This window comes from Danio rerio, chromosome 12 (assembly GCF_052040795.2).
Source record: "Danio rerio strain M-AB ecotype USA chromosome 12, GRCz13ab, whole genome shotgun sequence".
In the NCBI taxonomy this organism is placed as follows: Eukaryota; Metazoa; Chordata; class Actinopteri; order Cypriniformes; family Danionidae; genus Danio; species Danio rerio.
The window spans coordinates 22,663,196-22,687,620 of NC_141032.1; the positions used below are offsets into that span (position 1 = coordinate 22,663,196).

The window sequence follows — 24,425 nt, forward strand, 5'->3', positions numbered from 1 at the left end:
AGAGGTAGCAATTTATTTATATTTATGTAGACAATAATATTTTACATTGCAATTCTTATATTTTTTTCATATATAAAAATATTTGCTGCAGCACATCCCTGTGTGTGTAATAAGCAACATTTATGTGAATTTGGACCCCCCCCCAATCACTAACACTTTTAGATGACCAATGGCAAAGTTTGTTTTAGTTGCCTCAAAATAGAAAAACACCAAGAATGCGCCCTAACACACTCATGCCAGCACAAATGGGACCAAATGCATTTGCTATTTCAACAACATGGCGCACAATGTGAACATGATAACTACACCTGAAGCTACAAACTAAGTAGGGCCCTAACTAGGGGCCTAAGTTTTTGTTAATAAAATGTAAATGATAATGTACTGATCTTTCACTATAACAAAATATCCTAAATACTGTGTGGGCAATTAAATATTGGGTTTGATAATGGGAAAACTAGGTATTAAAATGTAAAAAAAAAAGAAAAAAAAAAGGAAAACACTGTCCTATACAATCTAAAAATATGCTGTATTTGGCATTAAAAAAAATCGGAAGAAATGAACCCATATGTGGGTTTCTCCATATATGAACATTATGACAACCCAGCATTTTAGAGTGTCCGATAATTATCAATCAACTCTATAGCTTATTTAACTAAATGCTTGTTACAATAATTGATGAGGTGCAACTAGGCTCTTAATTGCTGGTGGTTTTAAACAATTTTCGGTCAAACTGTTGGGTTTGTTTTTTTAATGATTTTAAATACTAATTATTAACCCAGCGTTTGGGTTTTTGGAGTGTATAATATCTGCTGCTTTTTTTAGAATTTGCTCACTTATTTTGCAGTATTCTAGTAAAACTTTTCTCAAGTGTAATAATAATACATGCACGTAACATTCATTTAACACTCTTAATTGTCTTTATTAATCATCACAATTCATTAATATTAATACAGAGGGCCAGTTACACTCACAAAGCTTACAAAATAAGCATTGATGTGCATCCCACAAATGTTCCAAAATGGTTTAATAATAGTTATGGTAAAAAAAAATCATAGAAGTTTGAATATGGCACTTCAAGTCAGACACGTCAATCACTTGGGAAACATAAGGAGACATTCAAAAGCGAAGAGAAGACGCTGACTCCAGTAGTTTCCATTTTTATTGTAGTCAAAAATGGAAATAAAGATATAAATGACTTCCCTTTCCTGTCGTCTGACTCCTGGTCATGTTGTTTCAAACTTTTACAACCGAGTCCCACTTGCCGTTTAAAACCCAATTTGCGACAGGCCTGAAAAGAAAAGTCTGCTGTAAGTTAAAACTATCCATCTAACATTAGAATGGAGTTATTTGGGTAAAACAGAAGTCTCACCTAGATTGAGCTTATCTTTCACAGCCCAGCAGATGCAGTAGTGTTGGAGAAGCTGTTGGAGAAGTTCCTTTTCATCTAAAAACTCTAGACGTTCAATTCTGTGATTGCGCAACAAAGAAAATTACGGGAGAGATTTTAATCTGTATTTTTCCTGGCACAGGCTGTACAGTTAAAAATACACACTTGATTACAACTGTACTTGAGTGTTGGCTTGTGTACCTTGCTACATCTTCCTGAGGAAGCATGCTGTAGACCGTCATCATGTCCAGTGCGTTTACACTTTCCCAGCCTGAAGACAAAAAGCGCTCCTTCTGTGAAAACATGTGCCAGAGTTCTCATTGTTAACCACAAGTAATACTTAAAAATACTCATTAATTACAATGAAAGAATTCTATTTTTATTACTTGAAACAATTGTTAGGTAGTATATAAAACACAAACGCACTCAGAAAACTTTTAATAGTTTAGTTAAGGTCCTAAAAAAACGTAGCATTTTTTAAATGTATACATACAATCACTTTATATATGTAAGCAATAAAACTAATGCAAAGGACAAAACATCACAATTATTAAACATTAAATAAAACAAAACTATAAAATAATTATTTAGTTATATAATAATTAACTGAAAATATATAAACATTCATATTAGTAAAAGTATAACTCATATTAATGACACTAAAATACCACTAGTACTTAAGTCATCATTTTCCATGTTTATTTATACAGTTTTATGCAAAAGTTTGGCCACCCTTGACAATTTTTATAATTGCAAGCCATAGTCTGCTGGCCTTTTAAATCAGCAATTTAATTTGGATATATTTTATACCCTAGAGAAAAAGCACCATTTCAGTTCTGACATAACACTTATTTAATCGACAGATGTAGTGCAATTTAGGTCACAACAAAAACAGACACATGCAAAAATTCGGGCACCCCAACAGAATAATGACATCAATCTTTTGCACAGCCACCTTTTGCTTAAATAACAGCCTGTTGATGCTTCTTTTGACCAAAGACAAGTCTCTAAATTCTTGCTGAAGGCATTTTAGACCATTCTTCCTTGCAAAACCTCTCCAGTTCAGTCAGATTTGATGGGTGCTTTTCAAATCAATCCATAAATTCTCAATGATGTTTAAATCTGGGGACTGGGATGGCCATTCTAGTACATTGTATCATGTCTGAGTATGAATTCCTTGGTAAATCTGAAACTGTGCTTTGGGTCATTGTCATGCTGAAACATCCAACCCTGCCATAATATCAGCCTCTTGACTGATTCTTGAACATTGTTCTTCAGAATCTGTTGATACTGGGTAGAATCCATGGGCCTTTAACTTTGTCAAGGTTTCTAGAACCTGTGCTTGCCACACATCCCCACAGCATGATGGACCCTCCATCATATTCTACAGTAGGGAGCCTGGGAGCAGGTTCTTCTCCTAATATGCATTGTTGTTTTTTCACCATGCAAAGCATCTATATGGTTGTAGAACCTGTCCACAGTATATTTTTCCAAAATGATTCAGGCTTGTCCAGATGAGACTTTGCACACATCAAATGACTCTTCTTGTTAGAAGAATGCAGAAAAGGTTTCTTCTGCATCACCTTGCATTTTGCTCTTCTTTGTGAAGATGTGCTGGACTGTGGAACGATGTACAATGACATTATCAGCAGCAAGATGTTACTGGACCTCTTTGGAGGTGGTCTGTGGTTTCTCTGTGACCATTCTAACCATTTTCGCCTTTGCCTTTCAGATATTTTTCTTGGTCTAGCACATCTTTCCTTCACAACAATGGTTTCTGTGGCTTTCCATTTTCTTACTATATTTTTGAATGTGGAGATGGAGACTTTAAACCTTTGTGACAGCTTTTTTCATCCTTCTAATTCATGTTGGTGAACTATCCTATTTCATTAGGAAGTTCTTTTAAGGTTCCCATGTTGCTACCATCTGGTTCACAAAAGGGAGAAGCACAACTAGCAATCAGCTCTCCTAAATATCCTTTTTCGTGATTGGTTGCACGTGTTAGGATTCACTGAGTCACTCAAATCAATGTTGTGCTGTAATCAAACATAAAGTCATGATTTGCACTCAAATAATTACTTTGTATAGTTTTTTTTTTACATTCTTCAGGTGTTACAAAATCCTCAGTGTTTTAATAAATTTCCTTTTTCATGAATGGTTGCATCTATGTTAGGATCAATTTTGTGTTGATCAATCAACATTAAGTGACTACAGATTTTGAAATCCACACAAAAGAGAGGGTGCTCAGACTTTGCATGGCCTATTCTTCAGTTTCAAATTAATTTCACACATCTCAATACTGCTACACTATGTACTTCTGTCTAAAAACATGACATTATTTAGCTTTCTCTGGAAGCAGAATGGCATTTCACTGCAATCTTCTCCTATAAAGAAAGCACATCACTACGCAGCCACAGAGGGGTGCCTAGACTTTTGCATAAAACTGTATGTACCATCAACACATTTCACTAGGTATTTAAAAAAAGAGAAAACCACATGTCCTGCAGTTGTTTTTGAATAAGGGAATACGTTTTCTTTGAACATTAATCATTATTTTATCATTTTATTTGAGGAGAACCTTTGATATATACTTGTGTATTAATCATTTACATTTTTTAATTGAAAAAAAAAACTATAAATAAAACTAAATTATAATAACTAATGGAAGCCTTTTAGGTTGTGCAACAAATAAATGAACCTTCCCTTATTATTTATCATATAATTTACAGGATTCCAGCAAAATCTGTAAGATGACTAAAAATCAAAGTTGAAGCAAGAAAAAAAGATAAAGAACAAACATAAATAGGTTTTGAACAGTGGTGAATCTTTACAAACACTGTTAAAATGTGTTGTTTATAGTTACATCATTACACCTAATCCATAAATTAAAATCAACCAAATGAACAAAGCATTGAAAGAAATAATTTCCTCTTCTCTTTTTACACCAGATTCAAGTTTCAGCCTGAATTTCACGCAATGTAAAATCATGCTGAGAAGATATCCTGAGGTGTCTACGGAGGTCACAATGGAGTAACCTTGAGAGACTTGCGCTGATAATGCTTTTGTGAGACTGAAGTGTTGGCGTTAACCACAGTAAACAATGACTTGAGCTTAACTGCGCTGTTTTCCTGAGTCTTGATCACCCATTGTATGCTGAGCAGGAAAACAATTTTGAATTCCAAGTACAACCCTGTGTAATGTTTTGATTGTACATAGCAAGACACCATTTTACTGTACAGAGCAGAACCATCACCTTTTGAAGAGCCTGACGGTTCCTCGTCATTAAAGGACATTACGAATACTGAGCAATAAAAGTTCATGCTCATTCAAAATGGACATATTTCCCACTTGAAAATCGAGAGGTCCACTCCAGCCAGATTTCACTGCCATCTCTGCAGATTCTTAATCATGATGTGCCCAAAGCAATCATTCATGTTCACGAAGGTTCACTGAGTCACCTAAATCAATTTTGAGTTGTAATCAATCAGCATTAAGTTACTACAGATTTTAAAATTCACACAAAAGAGAGGGTGCCTAAACTTTTGCATAACCTATTATTTATATTCAATTTAATTTCACACATCTTAATACTGCTACACTGTGGATTTTTGACTGAAAAACATGACATTATCTAGCTTTCTCTAGAAAACAAATGGCATTTCCTCTTATAAAGAAAGCACATTACTATGCAGCCACAGAGGTGTGTCCAAAGTTTTGCATAAAACTGTATGTACCGTCAAAACATTTCACTAGGCATTAAAAAAAAGAGTGAACCACATGTCCTGTAGATATTTTTGAATAAGGGAATTCTTTTCTTTAAAACATTAATCATTATTTTAGCATTTTATGTGAGGAGAACCACTACTCTTTTGTTCCTCGTCATTAAAGTACATTACGGATACAAAGCAATAAAAGTTCATGCAAATTTCTTACTTGAGAGTCGAGGGACTGACAGAGGTCCACTCCAGCCAGATTGCACTGCCGTCTCTGCAGATTCTCAATCATGATGTGCCCAAAGCGATCGTTCATGTTCACCTGAAAAAACATGAACGGTTAGCTGAGCAGACAAAAATAATGCTAGACGATGCTAAACTGGAGAATTTGAGAAGTTTGTGTGATGAAAATTTTGTCATCAGCACAGTTCACTCTCAGTATGTGTGCAGTGTGTACAATAATTTTTCATTTTTTTGTCCACAAGAAAAAAAAAAATTCTGCTTAGCGATTTTTGGAGATTTGCATTTTTTTTTTTTTATAAATAAATATATATATATTTTTTTTTATATTTTTTGTTTGCAAAACTTTCTTATATTTTGCAAGTATGCTGTATATGGCTCTAGATTGACTCCATAAAAGTGTGCTTTTCTCAGACCCAAAAAGCTAAAAAGCATACAAGGCAAACCGTAACTAAGCAGAACAATAAAAAACTGTAAAAATACCACAATAAGACAATAAAATATGTACAATAAAATTGACGAAAACAATCAACCTAATTTAAAAACAATGGTAAAAAGGCGAGAATTGAGAAGTTTCGTAAAACAGTCCAAAGAAGCAGCATTCCTGATGCTGATAGACCATTTCATAGCTTAGGTGCACTATACAAAAAAACTTTACCACCCATAGTCTTAAGTTTACAGTGTGGATGATACAGGGTAAGTCCAGATGCAGAACGAGTTACCAGGTCACAAATGTAGTCAGGTGCTTAAAATCAATACGTGACTTAACAGGAAGCCATTGAAGTTGCTGAAGTACAGGGGTAATATGTCATAATTACGATTGCATACAAAATCAGTAGTAAGTGCACTTTAGCACATATGGACATCATTAGTTTCTTAGGCTCTGTTCATACAGAATGCATTTTTCATCTCCAATGTGCTACTTTTCTATTGTTTTTGAATGCAAATAGACGCTTGATGACAGTTACGTTTTCAAGCGCCCCTGACAACCGCATTTTTAGATGCTGTTTGACATTAAAAAGCCTTCAACTTTAACATGCAGTGCAGCCCATCACTGTCAGTTCCACAGCAATGAACCAATCAGAAAAAAAAAAAATAAAAATCGGAGGCAGGTTTAGTTGCCAGTTTCTGTTTACAGGCGCTTAGTTACTGTCCGGATACACTCATGCTTTATGCTGCACTCGGTGGGAATGAGACCTTACACTGTTCTGCTGTGATCTTCATCTGCTTTTCTTCAGTTTCTACAACAGTTCACTGACTGTGATGTTTCTAAGCCATGATATTAGTGAGATTTTCAATCAGGTTTAGATCAGGACTCAATTTTGCCATTTAATTCATTCGCTCATTCATTTTCCTTCGGCTAAGTCTCAGTGGTCAGAGGTCGGGCCTATGGGGGAAACCCACACAAAGATTGGGAAACCTGCAAACTCCACAAAGTCATGGCCAAACCGAAACCGGGACTCGAACCAGCGACCTTCTTGCTTTCAGGTGACAGCAACCACTGAGCCATTTAATTACTTAGATGAAAGTTTTCAGCTTCAAGGAGTTGCTGAAAAATTGCTGGCTGACTAATTGATGAATACAGGAAAGGAACCGGATGTCTCCAAAAGAAATTCTGATAAACATTTGCTTTCACTCTGTCATGTATCTGTACGTTACAAAACTCCTGATGCAGACTCACAAACACCACTAAACCATGACACTTTATCTAAACTTTTGCTGGCTTATTTACACTTTGGGTTTAGTCTTTTCCCAATGTTAAAGACTGATTAACATAATGTTTCTCACTGGAATAGAAACCCTTAACACACTGAGAGCAGAACTTCACTCTGTTCAGTGCTGAAGTGACAGTCAATTTTAGCTGCAGTGTTAAAGCGATTACCCAGTGACAATCTCCACATTATCTTGTCTTTTTCAACATTTATCTTTCTTGGGCACCCAGCCTTTTTGGGGTAATTGAATGAGTGGAAGACATTGTAAATATGCTATATTCTAGAAATTACAGATTTGCAATGACCAACTTTTTTTTCTATGGCTAAAAGGCTCTTCTCTTTGGCATTAATCTGGATGACCTTCTGTCGGAGGGTTTCAGTCTAAGGCTCACCATCTTGCAAATTCTGTGAAAACTGTAAAGTTAAGCAGCTGGTTAAAGAGTTGCTATAAGAAAAAAATGCTGTATGTAAGTTTTTTGACATTTCTAAAACATGAAAATACAATAATATGCTTGTTTGAAAAACAATGCTAAAGTCAGATATTCTGCACTGAAAATGAGTGATACGTGCCAGAACGCCTGTCTTTGCCTTGGCTCTTTTAACCCACCCACTGCCACTTTAGCCAATTATTCATTCATTCATTCATTCAGAAAGGCTCTCAAAGCATGCGACCGAAATACGACCTCTGGTGGACATAAAACAGAATCTGAAATGAGACACAGATTCAGAGTTCCACATGAGGTGGTTATTAATTAGCAAATAAAATAAATATTAGGAACGTACACCTTAGTTCAGCAGGTTACATTGTAACAACATGCTACATGACCAGATTTGCAGTGGTAAGCAATTTGATTGTTTGCACCAGACGAAACACAACAGAAATGTAAATACAGCCATTCAAGAAGCACAGAATATGCACTCACTCACAAAATGGTAAGTTTGATAATCTGATTAATACATGTTAAACCTCTGAATGTACATGCTGAATCACTGATATGTGTTAGCTTTGAGTCACAGTTCTGAAGTTCAATTTCAAACAGTTTATTTTATTTTCAAGATCTGAGAAGAACTATCTGCTGCTGCTTTCAGTAGTATGGCAAAAAATGTCACGTAAAATGGCATCTAAACTCACATTGTTAGCATTTGCCAATGAATAAAGCACATGAGCTGTACCTGAGCTGATAATTGTCAGTTTATCCTGTTGTTCAGCTCTAAGAAATAGAAGCCATTTCTAATATCAATTCGAGGAGTTGGTTAAAATAAAAACTCCTTTTAAGATGGAAATATTCCTTCTATCGCGTGTCGTTGCTTTTACATAGAACACAATTTAAATCAGCCTTTAGGCTGGATCGTCAGGCTCGCTACTGTTGGTCCTCAATCTGGCAACCTGCGCTTGCGTTTATTTTAATCCAGGAATGCAATATCTAGTTCAACCACAGGGTGTCAAACTTACATACTGCACCTTTAAATAGAGTTGTATGTGCCAGATTAAAGCCAATAAATGTGAGGAAAGTGCTCAGCAATTTTGATCAAAGTTATTTTTTAGTCTCCCAAAGTACCCCCCCCCCCCCCCCCGAACATTTAATGATATTATCACTCATAAAAGCAATAAACAGTAAGAATGAAAAATAATTGTTGTTTTTAAACAAACAGTATGTTTATTACTATATCTAGATATGTTTATGCATGAATAATAGCCTAATGTAAAATATAAAAGCAAAACATCAGTAGGCAATTTGTAAATGACAAATGTAAGCCTTTAGACTTTAAATTGCCCCAATATTAGTTGGCAATTTTATAAAAGTTTCTTGTCAGTAGCTGTGACATCCCTCATCTCATTTTGGGCGTGTATCAATTCTTTTGCCTTGCGCACAAAAAATGCTATGAGTTTGTCATGGTATAGGGAATGAGTCTTCTCCAAATGTCTTATTAATTTGGCATGCATTCATTAGCAAGAACTTTGGCGCATATAATTGCACTGTGGCTGGGTCAGGGACTCTTTGCTTTAAGAAATAGAATAAAACCATAGTTCAGCTAACTATCTTGGTATTTCCTGCATTTCATGTTTCCAGTATTGCTAGCGCTGTGACCCGAAATTTTTGGAGCTTCCTTTCCTGGGTCCAGTATGCTTGGGTCATTAATATTAGCTGCTGATGGCAAATCAGTGAAACTGTCTTTTTTGTGGAGGACGAATTACAAATGTGTCAATTTTTTTAGTTAGCCAGGGAATAAAATGAACTAAGGTAACATTATCATTCTCCTAATTGCCCACTGCTAAAAAAGGTTAAAAATATGAAGCGACCCACCACAGAGCTTGCTGAGGGCCCCATGTGGGCCAAGACCCCCTTTTGGGAACCGCTGCTTTGGAATAAATGCAACTCATAAAATACAGTATGCCTTAAAAATGTCTGTTTCACTTCTGTTAGAAAACCTTTGAATAATACTAAGCTGTGACCTCAAAAGGTAATAAAAGTGTCCCTAACTTTGATCTCCACTGTACAGTAGTAGGCCAAAAACAGTATGTAAGGAGAGCAATAAGTCACCAAACTCATAAACAAAAAGCATTCATGTGATACTGAATCAAAAGGATACCCAATAATAATAATATGAATAATAAATTGTTGTCAGTTACACACAGTATAGCACACTAATTATCATTAGTGTGCCATATGAAGTGTTGAAGTCCTTTGAGTTGGGTGATAGTCGTTCTCTGTTTGTGGAAACCATAAAAATGAATGAAAAGGGGTGTGTGTCTAACATCTGTGTTTGAGCATGCAATTCAAACCAGTACTCTTTGATAGCCTTAGTGTTAAACTGCCTTAAAGTGTTAAAAGCCACTTAACATAATTAACTTACCTGTTCATAGTTAATGAACATGGCCGTGGGAAAGGTTTCTGCAATCCAGTGCACTAGTCTGGACGACTGTTCGGGGCTCATGTACACCAGCACACATTCAGACAGAAAGAGCGTGGGCAATCTGGGTGGAAAGAAGCAGGAATGCTGGGATAAAAAGAATGTTAATGGCATAATCCTTCAGCTCATATCAATGGTGGGGAAGTGTTCCTTTACAACACCCATCCTATGATTAAGCTTCCTCTAGATACAGGCTAAAATAACCCATGAACTACGGGTAGCAGTTTGAAGTTCGGTGACATTAAAGGATTTGGAACAATAAACTAACCAAGAACAACTTGTACTTGTACGCTATTTATTAGTCTAGTTTAGTGTAGAAAATTTGCATTAATTGTATAGCAGTTATGTACCAAAAAATAAAATAAATTAATAATGAATGATAATAATATACAGTATTTACAAATTTACATAACATACAAATATTTTGGGTAAAAATAAGACAATAAAAAGACAATAAAAACTTTTATAATGTTACAATAGATTTCAATAGTAAATAACTTCAGTTTTTTTTACCATGAAAGGGTTTATACACATTTTTGCTACAAAAATTCCAGGACTTTCAAGTCAATTTTCATGACCTAATGTTTCAGGTAATGTCTAGATACACGTGGTAAATCATAAGAAATGTTAAAATTTATTACAACATATCATAAAACGCGCAATAGTTTCAATTTATTGTTATATCAATGCAAAATAGATAATACTTACACTGCACTAATAATATGACAGCATATTTTTGGCCAAGAAATAAAAAGAAGTAAAAACAACTAACCTCCATTCCAATATACAGATATTTGTCAAACAAATTTTAGATGATCTTAATAGTTCGTTAAACTAGTAATAGTAGGTAAAACTACTTGTATTATAAAGCCGCAATCACACTGCACTTTTCGTTCCATAGACTTCCATTCTTAGGCATGCGAATGCTGGAGCTCAGAAATGCAAGCACATGTGACATGTTAGTATCGCATTTCACGGCATTCTAAAGTTCAAGCTTTTAAGGTGAATTCTACCTGCAAAATCACATACGGTGATTGCGTGAGACCAATAGAAGATAATTTTAAATAAGAAATTTAAAATATATCGGCTACGCAGTGGCGCAGTAGGTAGTGCTGTCGCCTCACAGCAAGAAGGTTGCTGGTTCGAGCCTCGACTGGGTCAGTTGGTGTTTCTTTGTGGAGTTTGCATTTTCTCCCCACGATCACGTGGGTTTCCTCCGGGTGCTCCAGTTTCCCCCACAGTCCAAAGGCTTGCCGTACAGGTGAATTGGGTGGGTTAAATTGTCCGTAATGTATGTGTGTGAATGAATGTGTATAGATGTTTCCCAGAGATGGGTTGCAGATGGAAGGGCATCCACTGAATAAAACATATGCTGGATAAGTTGGCGGTTTATTCTGCTATGGCGACCCCAGATTAATAAAGTGACTTAGCCAAAAAGAAAATGAATGAATGAATTTAAAATATGGAGCAATCGCTCACTTTTATTAATGTCTAAATATATTGTTTAACCCCGGCCCTTTTCGCAGCGCCGCACAACAGAATTTTGCAAGCACAAACTCTAGTGTTACCGCAGCTTAAGTTGATTTGGACAAAAATGTCTGCTAAATGACTTAATGTAAATGTAATTTCCATGACTTTTCCAAAACCTTGTGGGTTTTTCTGTTTTTCCAAAACTTATATAGGCCTGGAAAATGCCACGTCAAAATTCCATGACTTTTTCAGGTTTTCTACGACCGTATAAACCCTGATATTAAACAATTGTTTTTAAGTATTATTGTTTTTACAAAAATTAAATCAAACATCCCAACTATATGGAACATAAAAAAAATAAATGTCATCAACATTTTTGAATTATTTCTTCAGAATCATGACAAGATTAATGGTGAATTCATGGAAATTTCATTCATGCCATCACATATATGTATTTTATTTTTTAATTTGTAATAATTTTTAGCAAAATTACTATTACAGCCTAAATGAATTTGTGCATATTTTTGTTTTCTGAAAAAAACTTGCCTACCACTATATATATATATATATATATATATATATATATATATATATATATATATATATATATATATATATATATATATATAAACAAAAATTATTTGTATTATTTTTAATCATTTTTAATATCATTTTATATAAATCATTTAATTAATGCATTGCCAATTAAAAGAAATCTGATTGTGAATTGTTCCTAAATTACATTTTAAGCATCTGATTAAAATTACATCTTTTTAAGGAAAACCGACTCAGGAAGAGCATTTTCTTTGGCTGAGAATGTTACAATTTGTTCTCCCCATGAATTGAAACAAAACAAGAAGTTTGTTCCTGGAGACTGAACATTACGGTAATATCTGGACGTACACAGCAGGAAATCATGTTTTTGGAAGAGCACTTTGCGTGCAGCGACAATAGATTTTCCTGACTTTTTTGTATTTAGCATCTGAGCGACTGATGGGATTTGCAGACAACTGGTAAGCGTCAAGACGCCACGTTAGGGTGGACTGAACAGGAAGTCGCAAAAGAAAGCAAAACAAAACAAAAAAAATAGACTCAAGGTGAGAGGCCTTGAGAAAGATGCTATTGATGTCATACACCTTCTAGAACGGTAGCTTCCTTCGGGTCTCATCAGTCCACATCAAAGAAAACGTGCACTTATTGACGCATCTGAGGAACCACTAAATGCTCCCATGTGTACTATTGTTATCAGGGGCATCAACAGAGATGCACGAAAACAAAACAACAGATGCTTACAACTCCTACTGGGATAACTAACAGGATGGATCAACCCTATCTGGGATGCACAAAATTATAAAGTTAACTTTCTAGTACATCAAAAATTAGGCATCAAATCCAATTTTTTTGTAACACAAAGTTCTACCAATGGTTAAATATAGATACTGTACAATATACAGCTCACATGTGACTGGGGCGACAACATGTGCCAATTTTTACAGGACACTTTTCCAGAATCTCTATATTGTGCAGACTGATCATTGTATGACGTTGGTAAGAGTGGTGCTTGTGTTTTGAGCTTATTGCGGTATCAGCTTCTCTGGTTATTTAATATTTATATTTATAAAAAAATTTAATAAATAACATGTTTTCTTAAATTAACCCTTGTGTGCTGTTGGGGAGGATTTCATCCACTCTAGGATGATTTTGATTCTTTATTTTGCCACTACTTTCCCTGAATTAAATTATTTTTGCTGACATCTTATTTTGAAATATTTTGGAAAAATGCTTTGGATTTTTTATTTTTTTGCTCCCAGAATATAGTAAACATGGTAAGTATATTTAAAATTCATAGTAAGTTTATTTATAAGAAGCACAAACTTGTTTGAACAGGCCTATCTAAATGGTTAATGCTTCCAACTGATGATCAACAGTAAAAATTTAAAATGTTACCTCTTCCAAACAAACAAAACCACCAACAATCAAAAATGCATGATTATATGGTGTCATGGCTTTAAAATAAAAATGTTATAATGGAAGTCAATGGGGCAAAAATAGCCATAAACATAAATAAAGGGTAGTCGATTTGATGGGTGAAAAGGTATATAGGAATATAAAAAAGACATAAACAACAATTAATAAAACATAAAATATGAAATCAAATCTAAAACTTTTGAAAAAGTAACACTTCTGAAAAATTCACATTTAGAAATTATTCCTTTAAAGGTTCACGAAACCCTAGTGTGTGTTGAACATTAGTTAAGACAATTTTTGCACCTGTGAGCTTTAATTGTGGGGAAAACTGGATAATTTGGAGCTTTTGTCAGCTAATTTAAGCTTCCGGGTTTAAATTGTTTTTAGGGCGGGATCAAAATCGGCTACGTAGCGCAAAACTGCAAGTGCAAAGATGACGTGTTGGTTTCTCATTATTATTTATAGCTGAGTTTTCTTGTCCTATGAGAAGAGCCTGCTTCTTAATTATTCAAGACTGCACATGCTATCCGAAGGCAAGGCAGATCTGCCAGTAGCAAGCTGTGAGACACGGACCCACGGCATACAGTATTTAGCTGTTCATGAAGGGTTGTATGTGTTTGCTTCCATGACCATGATCCACGGTTTGTTGCATGCTTTTCCCTGCAATGCTATCAGGGACGATACAGAAAAGCTGTTTGTGTGCAGTGAGCATTTTTGTCGGGAGAGCTGTACGAGAATTGGAGAATGGCAGACGTTGGGCCCTATCATACACCCGGCGCAGTGTGGCGCAAGGCGTGAAGCAGCAGTCTTTTGGTAGTTTAAGCTTGGCGCAAGAGTCGTTTTAAGGCGTTGCGCTACACTGTTTAAATAGCAAATGCATTAGCGCTCATTTGTGCGCCCATAGCCGTTCTGGTCTAAAAAGGAAGGCGTTCTGAGGCGGACCGCTGATGCGTTGCTATTTTGTGAAACTATAATAGATTTTTCATTAGACCAAAACTAACCCGGTCTAAACTCCGGCGCAGAGTTGCGCCTCGCTTACACACTGCTTAATACGCACAAGAGAGCAATAGGCAAATATCTGTACATATGAAAAAAATTTTATATTAAGGATATATATAGGATATAATAAGAATAGATATAGAATATAAATATAAAGGATTAAAATATTACAAAACATATTATTTTCTAGCCTATATAAATATGAAAAATCACTGCTTTTATGTCTCCTTTATCTTGGGAGGCTTTTTCAGTTCATTCATAACAATTTGCTTTTGTATAATGGTATTATTATTAGCAGTATTATTTATTATATCCATATTTATATGTGTTTTATTAAAAACAAGCTTAGATTTGCCCACCTGTCAGGTTTTAGACCATATGGGGCACAGCATGTGTTTTAGGATATAACTCAGGTTTTTGAGCTTATTTTGCTATTATTATTTATTTATTCGTTTGCTGGAAATTAGAACTGAATTTAGAAATAGTTTTGAAACAAATATTTGCGCTTAACAAACAAAAGTATTTATTTATAGACTAATTGATGTCTATGTGTAAAGGTTTCCCTATCAAAGAGCGAAAGTGAAAGTAGATAATTTATCTCTCATTCTCACGCAGTAGATGCTCTGTTTAACAGTTTTCTGTTAAAAAAACTGTCAACTGTTTGCTTGTAAAATGCTCATTTTTTCCACTTAGACTTTGCGTCCTGTAAATAGCAAATGCGCTCTTGGCGCGACGCACCTGACTCTTAAAGGGAATGGGAGATAAGACTCTAATTGGTTTATTCTTAAAACACACCAATAACTCATTAAGAAAATAAACTCAACCCTTTAAGACCATACGCCGAAGCGCAAGGCAGATTTCCCGTCCTTAAATGATCAAAAACGCGTCCTGACTGGCCCTGAAAGCATTTGCGCCCTGCGTTTTGCGCTTTGCGCATGGACCGTCAAAATAGAGCCCGTTGTCTTTCTTCACAAGTTTGTTCACATTTAGACACATCGCCGTGCTGCTGTGTTGGCCTAAATCCTCTAGATTACCAACAGGGCTAATGGTCAAAATAGACAGGGCAAGAGACATGCTGCACTGAGTCTGCATTCAGGCCTATGATTCAGACCCGGGGAAAAGTCCTTGTTTATAGTGTTTATATGAACATGATTATCTTTATAATGATATAAATTGTGGTTATCTGTAAATGAAATTATGAATAACAAATGTAGCAGGACAATAAATTACTATTTATTTCTTTGCATTTTAACTTTGTAAACTATAAAATCACGAGTCTCCTGAAGGTTTGTGTCTCATTTTGTGAGCCAACTGACAACAGTTGTTCGCTCCCCTCCTTTTCCCCTGCTGGCCACACTCAAACCTGCCCTTTGCTCGCGGAGCTCCACGATGCATCTTTTAAAAAAATTCTGAGGTAGACTTGAACCGAAAGTCGGGGGTGTCATGGCCCTTTAAAGTCTCTCCAGACAAAATAGTTTTTTGATAACATTAAAGATCTTTATGTTTAAGTTTATGTATTGCAATATTGGTTGATAATGCAATGTTGATATTTGTAAAAGAAATATAGAGCACATGGCTTCTTATACTTTGATTTCATTAAAATATTGGTTTACGCAGTGCCAAAGAAAGAACAGTAAGCATATTTGCATTGATTTGAACATTTGTTGATCCCTGTGAAATCATGACTGGTCGGTTTTGTACAGTGCCTGCACGTTATTGGTCAAACTACTTTTTAATCATTCAGGATTCCAGCTATATACAAATTCCCTGACATTTCCTTGATTTTCACTGTTTTTTAAACTGAATTTCCATTTAAGAGTGGTGAGGCCATTGTAGATTAAATTGCATCAAGACTTCTGGTCTTATTAACTTCCATTCATTTTTAGCAAAACAAAACTACTTATGCTTTTTGATGTTCAAAACCATTATGTTTTAAAGGGGACCTATTATGTCTATTTTTACAAGATGTAAAATAAGTCTGTGATGTCCCTAGAGCAGGGGTGTCAAACTCAATCCCTGGAGGGCCAAAGCCCTGCACAGTTTAGTTCCAACCCTGCTCCAACACACTTACCTGTAGGTTTCAAACAAGCCTGAAGGACTCGATTAGTTTGATCAGGTGTGTTTAATTAGGGTTGGAACTAAACTGTGCAGAGCTGCGGCCCATTTGGAACTGAGTTTGACACCTGTGCCCTAGAGCGTTTATTTAAAGTTTTAGCTTAAAACAGCACACAATTTGTTTTTATAACTCTTTGAAACTGCCTCTTTTAGGCTTTAATCCAAATTTTGCCATTTTGGTCACAATCGCTTTAAATTCAAATGAGATCCTAGTGCTATTTTTAAAAGAGGGCGGAGCTACAAAAGCCATAGTGGCTGATTCAAAACGGTGTCTGAAGAAGGCAGTCTCTGGTGTTCATTTGTGCATTTTAAAACTCCACATTTAAAATCCTGTTAGTCCCTAATCTTTAGCAGGTATGGTGAAATTTCTAATGTCGCTCAGGGCTGTTTATGCTAATAAACCCTCTTCTGATGACATGTAGAACAAGAGAATGATAATCAAAGTGTTTCTGTACACTGTTGTTATCTGTTTAAGTATAATGGTAAAAAAAAATCATATTTTTACTATTAGATTTATCATCTGACTATTTCCAGTTTAAATCTGTAGAAAACAAAGTGACTGGAGGTGCAGTTAGAGCTGATTGTATTCTTTTGGAATTCTTCTTTTGGAATTTGATACCACAATCTGTTAGAGAATATGTATCTTTTAAGTCATTTAAGTATAATTGTAAGAAATGTTTTTTTAATAATCAACATCGTGAACACTAGGCTTTTTGATATTGTTGTTGTTTTCTGTTATTTATTTGCGTATTTTTCTTTAAGTTTTAATTTGTATTTTTATTGGCATGGCTTATAACATTTGGTTAAAAGACCACCAATGAAAACTAGTCTTTGGGCTTATTTGGGAACATTTACGTTCTTGGGGAATGTTGACTGATGTACACTGTCCCTTGTGAAAAATAAATAAACTCAAACTCAGTGGGTGAATATATTCACACACTGTTATCACACAACTGTTTTTAAACCCTTTATAAAAGTAATTTTTTCCACTTAATAAGTCCCCTTTAATATATTTGATTGTCAATTGACGAGCAGAAAATGAAACAAATGGCATGGAAAAAATTTACTAAGCATAAGAATAGGTGAATATGTAAACAAATATAGAATTTGATGAACGAATGTGAAATTAAAAATGACAAACAAAAATCCATGATATCCCATGACCTAAAAAAGAAATATAGATTTCTCTGATCATTACATTTTGCAGCTGTGCAATCTACAAAAACAAATATAAAAATCCTGGCCAGGATATGTCCTGTGAAAATGGCACATATGATCACCCTACATGTGACAGAAGCAACAATTAAACGTGTGAACTTTTCTGAAAGACATATCTGCCAATCACAATAAAGATAAGAGAGGCTCATCCTGATGTTGCAACTGTATCTCCCTTGATAACCTTGTTGATAAAGCATCACAAAACAATTTTAAGGTGCAATAGAAAGACCAAAACAGTGCTCCATTTACACTTAACTTAGCCAAGGTTGTAGTTTTACAGTACGTACTCTGGATTTATCTGGAACTTTTTTAGCTTGTCCTCTAAAGTAGGGATGTCTCTTAAATCTGCACCGATAATACAGTATCTGTCAGAGTCCAAACTATGACCATCTGTGAAAAAGACAAAGTCGAACAGAAGAGAGGTTACATTGAAAATAATCAGCAAACAACAATAAAGTAATGTATAAGTAATAATGTTTGATTTTCAATACCTAGAAGAAGCGAATCAGTGGAGTGAGTCTCAATCAGAGGTTTCGATAGTGGAGGTTTTGTCCTGTAGATAGATAGATAGATAGATAGATAGATAGATAGATAGATAGATAGATAGATAGATAGATAGATAGATAGATAGATAGATAGATAGATAGATAGATAGATAGATAGATAGATAGATAGATAGATAGATAGATAGATAGATAGATAGATAGATAGATAGATAGATAGATAGATAGATAGATAGATATAGAGAGAGAGAGATAGATAGATAGATAGATAGATAGATAGATAGACAGACAGACAGACAGACAGACAGACAGACAGACAGACAGACAGACAGACAGACAGACAGACAGACAGACAGACAGACAGACAGACAGACAGACAGACAGACAGATAGATAGATAGATACACAGACAGACAGACAAATACTTGTTAATCATTCATTCAAAAGTGTGATTGAAAACATTTTTATCTCTGTGATCGCTATCAGATTTTTATCATCAAAGCCATTCATGTTTATCATAAAACAAACAGCTTAAAGTCAACCTTAAAAAAAAACTGTTCTACACTTGCATGCTGTATGTAAGATATACTACTCAAAATTTGGCATCTTTTGTGTAAACCTGAGTGAGTTTGAGTTTAAACAACACCAGCTGGTTACAGGCAACTGTCGAAAAAGGTTGTGAGAAAAGGTCTAGTATTTGACACTTTGGTATTCTGTTATCTAACGGAATGAGGGTCTGGATTGTATTGTACAGGTATTACGTAACTCCCTGTGTACACAGCTTGTGTATCTGTAGTCTGTATATCACTAACACACACACATACACACCCATGCACATGCATGCACACACCCACTCACTCACTTTCACTAGTACAGTTCTCGTTGTGGGGACTTCTATCAGCAGAGTTTCTGCAGGTTTCATCAAGTCAAATTTAAGACCATTTTGAATGAAATTTTAGACTTATACAGGAGTAACACTAATGACTGTTTTAATGTTTTGTTTTTTTCTGCTTGCCACAAATATAATTATTTGTAAACCACATATTTTAATGCGTCAAAACAAGAAAATTATATATATATATATATATATATATATATATATATATATATAGCTAAATACACTCTTTTCAACATAATATTTATTTTTCTTTAAAATGACATGCATATGCATGCATACATGCATATTTATTGTGGAGACAATTACATGTACAATCAAAAATATATATTTGTTTGCTTTTTTCTAAATGGATTAAGTTTAACTCCCATTCATTCAACATAATGCATTTCTGCCATAAAACCTTCAGTTTCATCTCAATTTATGAATATAATGTCAACTTACTTCTGTAAATAGTTTTTACATAAAGATCATGTAAACTGAGATGTTTGCTCCGTGAGGAAATGTGTAATTATTTGTAATTTTCTTTCCCTGACTAGGGAATTTATTATGGAGCAAATGCTGTGAAAATGATTGGGTAGCTTTACTTGGAAAGAGGAAAAATTAAGACCTGTTTAAAATGATTAAGGACATACAACACAATATTTTAGTGAATTTAAGACTTTTTAAGGCCTAAAACTTAGTTTTTCAATTTTAAGACATTTTAAGGCTTTTTACGTTTTACACTGTACAAATTGTGTATACTATGGAACAAAATCAATGCCAAATGTAACAGCCTGCCTGTTGGATATTTCACACTGGATGAAAGATCATCATCTTCAGCTTAACCTCGCAAAAACGGAAACGCTTGTAGTTTTTGCCCACCCAACTCTACACCATAACTTTTCAATCCAGATGGATGGGGCAACCATTACTGCATCCAAAATGGTGAAAAGCCTTGGAGTAACGATTGATGACCAACTAAACTTCTCTGACCACATTTCAAGAACTGCTCGATCATGCAGATTCACACTCTACAACATCAGAAAAATCCGACCCTTCTTATCTGAACATGCAGCTCAACTCCTTGTTCAAGCTCTTGTTCTCTCCAAACTGGATTACTGCAACTCTCTACTAGCTGAGCTTCCAGCTAACTCAATCAAGCCTCTTCAGCTGCTCCAGAACGCAGCAGCACGAGTGGTCTTTAATGAACCTAAACGAGCACATGTCACTCCGCTGCTAGTCCGTTTGCACTGGCTGCCAGTTGCTGCTTGCATCAAATTCAAAGCTCTGATGTTTGCCTACAAAGCGACTTCTGGCCTTGCTCCTTCTTATCTGCTCTCACTTCTGCAGATCTATGTGCCCTCCAGAAACTTGCGTTCTGTGAATGAACGTCGCCTCGTGGTTCCATCCCAAAGAGGGAAGAAATCACTTTCGCTCACGCTCAATCTGCCCAGTTGGTGGAATGAACTCCCTAACTGCATCAGAACGGCAGTCACTCGCTATTTTCAAGAAACGACTAAAAACTCAACTATTTAGTCTCCACTTTAGTACTTTCTAATCTGCAATTGCCTTTCTGGATATCACACTAACTGTACCCAAAAAAAAAAAAAACATTACTAATACTTTCCATCTTAGACTTTACAGACCTGAAACTTGCCTATAGCACTTATTCATTATTGCTCTTATAGTTGTGTAAGTTGCTTCCTTGTGCTCATTTGTAAGTCGCTTTGGATAAAAGCGTCTGCTAAATGACTAAATGTAAATGTAAATAAAAAGCTTGTTGAATAGCAAAAACTGAAAATAATAATACATTAAATTAAGAAGTGCTTGCATTTTAATGACAGGGTTTGTATTTTTAGGTCCTGAAATTTAACATACCCATTTATTTAAGCTGTTATAAATATTTCAACTTAAAATTTTTAAACATGTTTTCATACTTATAAATCTATTAGTTGATTTTTAATTTTAGGATTTCACTTACAAAAACTGTTAAAAGACACAATGTGTATTCAAAAGGCAATTTTCAGTTTAAAACTTCCAAGAATTGAGTGGTTCAAATTTGGCTATTAAAAGTCAACATTATAAATAATAATATTAATAACGATAATAGTAGTAATAACAATAATAATAATAATACAATTCACAATACTAGTTTCATATTTTTTGAATAATATTATTATTGTCATCAAAATGTGACAAATTTAAGGGTTTGCCTGTTGAATGAATGGCCTCACGTTCATGGTCAATGGGTCTCAGTGACTATGTTTACATGGACATCAGTAATTGAATTATTTGCTTTAATCTGAATAAAACAATACTATGGTTAAGGTGATTACATAAGTTACTTTTAGAATGTTGCTTTCGTGATTATGTTTTACATGTTATAGCACATAATTCGATTATCGTCATTGCATTACGGCACTATCCACATTTCCTCTGGAGTTATTTTGTAAGTTCAGGTAAACATTCTTAATTTGTAGACTTTAATTGCAGTTTGGCACTTTCACTTTAATTCAGAAACATTTCCTGCGTGTCCCTGTGAAAAACGAGTTATTGGATACGAGTATAAAATGCTGAAAGAGTGTTGTTTTAATGGAATTTGATACCCCACGCCGAATTGGAGAAAATCCCCTCTGCATTTTGCAGTATATGTGTCTGTGGTTCTTCACTGACTCTGATTGGTTCAGGAAACAGTGTCAAACAGCCGAGTATGTATAGATGATCCTGTCACAAAATGTAGCGAAAGTCATACACAATGATTATAGTTTAAGGTGTTTACATGTCTATACTGCACTTCAATAATGTGACTTAAATTGGCATACTCCACATGGCTTAATTCAATTTCTGTTATGATTATGACCTTAATCAGATTTAAGTATTTAAAAATCGCTGTTTACATGGTCAGCTCTTAATCAATGTATTGACTCAATTGTATTAAAATCAAATAATTGGTGTCCATGTAAACATACTCATAGGCTGTAAAAATTGCAGGTCTGCAGCAAAATCTAGCATAATCATCAGCAAGCTGGATGCTTGGTATGAGGTGTTTGTGCTGATAAGCTCTTTGGGTTTTCATCAAAAGAGTCAATTCTAGGAGTTTTTATTGTTTTAAAAAATAATTTAGCAAACCAGAAAAATGTCTTTTATTAACATACCATGTCTAAATGCATGGATCTGATCTTTTCACAATTTTTTTACCTGACCATTTACATTCACCTCAGACATGCCTTGCGTCTGATAACAGTGCTTACACTAATCTGCCGCCTAAAAAATCATTCCATTGGCTTTCACAGCCCTAAACACACCTAATGACCCTCAAATTTAGAATGGACTTTAGCTTATTTGTCTATTCATCAGCTTTTTGATAATAAAAATTTACATTTGTACATTTGAGCCATGACTCTTGTGGGAAAGACCAAGCAGGAGTGGTGTACATCTCCTGGCTCAACTGACTTCCATCCATTGCATCACATAAATATTTTGACAGTGCGTACAACTCGTGCTTGAGACGGGTGTGAAATGATGATGTTCAATGCAATCCTTCTTGGAACATTGACGCAACTGACATGGAGAATCGGAAATGAATGTTTAGATGTAGGTTGAATGTCCAGATATTGTATATCTGATTTAAAACCATTGTAAATTACTCAGATTAGTCCAATCTGTGTTAGATGCGAGTAAAAAAAAAACTATTCTGGCAGTGTAAATGCAGCCAATTTTGTGTTTAGAAAGAAGAGGCTTTCTTCTGTCAACCCTTTCAAACATGCCATTTTTGTTTTGTATTTTGTAATTTTCCAGTTAAGAGAGTCTGTGGTGAAGTTCTTAGCTTGTTTTCCATTGCTCATTGTCGGATCCTAGGGGTGAGTTTTGCTGGGATGCCCAATCCTAGAAATATTACTGTATTGTCAAATTTAGAATGCTGTAGAATGCTGAAGAAATCGTATAATGACAGGTCTATGACCTAGAGGTACTCTATTAAGGTGGTTTACGAGGACATGCTTTGTGTCCATGTTATTCAAAATGCTTAAAAACTTACTTAATGGGGTTTTTGACATTAATAGTGCCACAGACTTCCTGTGAAGGTTGGATTTAGGATTAGGGTAAGCATGTTTTAGTCCTCGTAGTAAGACCATACATCAATGTATGTGTGTGTCAATATTACACACTTTTAAAATAAAGTATCACCATCTTTAAAAAATATAATTTTTACATAAATAATTTTGCGGTTTGTGTGGGTAATATTGTGATTAAATTAAAATATATGATTGTGATCAAATTAAAGTTTAACAAAAAAAAATTTATCCTGCAGATTTAAACATTTTCTCCAAACCAGCTTAGCTAAAACAATTTTGACAGTTCAAAACTGAGTGCTAAACTGTGCATAGTATAAATCACTGAGAGAACAGAGACGGCTGGTACAGAAATGCAGGAGATCAGCAGTAACATATATAGACAAAAATAAAGCAAAAATCAAAAAAATGAAGCAAGGGCAATGGCACTTCAGTGCGTAAATGGCATCTGGTTCTGTCTTTTATCATACAATTCCTCTGAAAAGTTCTTCAAACCATTGATTTTGCTTTATCTGAACATCGCAGACTGTTGCAATACACATCTTTGGCAATCAGCAGCATTGGGCTCTATAATCAATCACAAATATTTCTGTTAAGCTTATAAACGCAACAGATTTGTTTACACTTGACCTCAGTGACTAACTACTGCACTTTCGTAAATTCACAGATAAGAAAAGCACTGATGCATATTAAACATACATTTCTGAGCTTCTGTGTGATCATAACACAATTTTTTAAGTTGATGAAGCCATGCTAAAATGAAGACATTTTGTGGGGTATCTGAAACTTCATATATGCAGGTACAGTATGTGTCAAAAATGTTATACCAGTTCACTAGACACAAAGTGAAATATTTTAAACTCTTATTTGTTTAAATTTTAATGAATGTGGATTTTTAAAAATCCAGTAATTATCATTCTAATTATAAATTAGAATATCATGAAAAATTTAAATATTGTAGGCTCCCAGAGTGTCTCAATCTAGTCAGCTTACTAACACCTGCAAAGGTTTCCTCAGCCTTGAAATGGTCTTGCTCAGTAGGCTTCAGAATCATGGGAAAGAATTTAATGGTTTTGCAGAAGACCGTCATTGACACCCTCCATAAGGAGGAAAAGTCTTAAAAGGCAATTGCAAAAGAAGCTGGATGCTCACAGAGTGCAGTATCAAAGTATATTAACAGTGTTAAAAGAAAGGGTGTCCAGAAAAGGTGCACAAGTGAAAGAGATGACCAAAGCCTTGAG

General features: G+C 34.9%; 1 protein-coding gene and 1 long non-coding RNA gene across 4 annotated transcripts in view; one reads left to right on the plus strand and one right to left on the minus strand.

Moving 5' to 3' along the window:
* The window catches only part of lcmt1 (leucine carboxyl methyltransferase 1), a 31,369-nt gene continuing 6,944 nt past the window's right edge, over nucleotides 1-24,425 (minus strand). For 2 of the 3 annotated variants that reach the window (XM_087274937.1, XM_087274936.1), the window contains 7 exons: nucleotides 18,227-18,288; nucleotides 18,023-18,125; nucleotides 9,909-10,029; nucleotides 5,321-5,422; nucleotides 1,589-1,680; nucleotides 1,370-1,467; nucleotides 895-1,288 (listed from right to left, as the gene is read on the minus strand). In XM_087274937.1, coding sequence (XP_087131063.1) covers nucleotides 1,266-1,288; nucleotides 1,370-1,467; nucleotides 1,589-1,680; nucleotides 5,321-5,422; nucleotides 9,909-10,029; nucleotides 18,023-18,125; nucleotides 18,227-18,288 — 601 coding nt within the window. In that variant the 3' untranslated portion in view covers nucleotides 895-1,265. 3 annotated transcript variants of the gene reach the window in all.
* Nucleotides 12,111-16,396, plus strand: LOC147841378 (uncharacterized). Its single transcript, XR_015504073.1, has 3 exons — nucleotides 12,111-13,953; nucleotides 14,009-14,156; nucleotides 15,355-16,396. It is a non-coding gene; the product is annotated as an uncharacterized LOC147841378 (long non-coding RNA).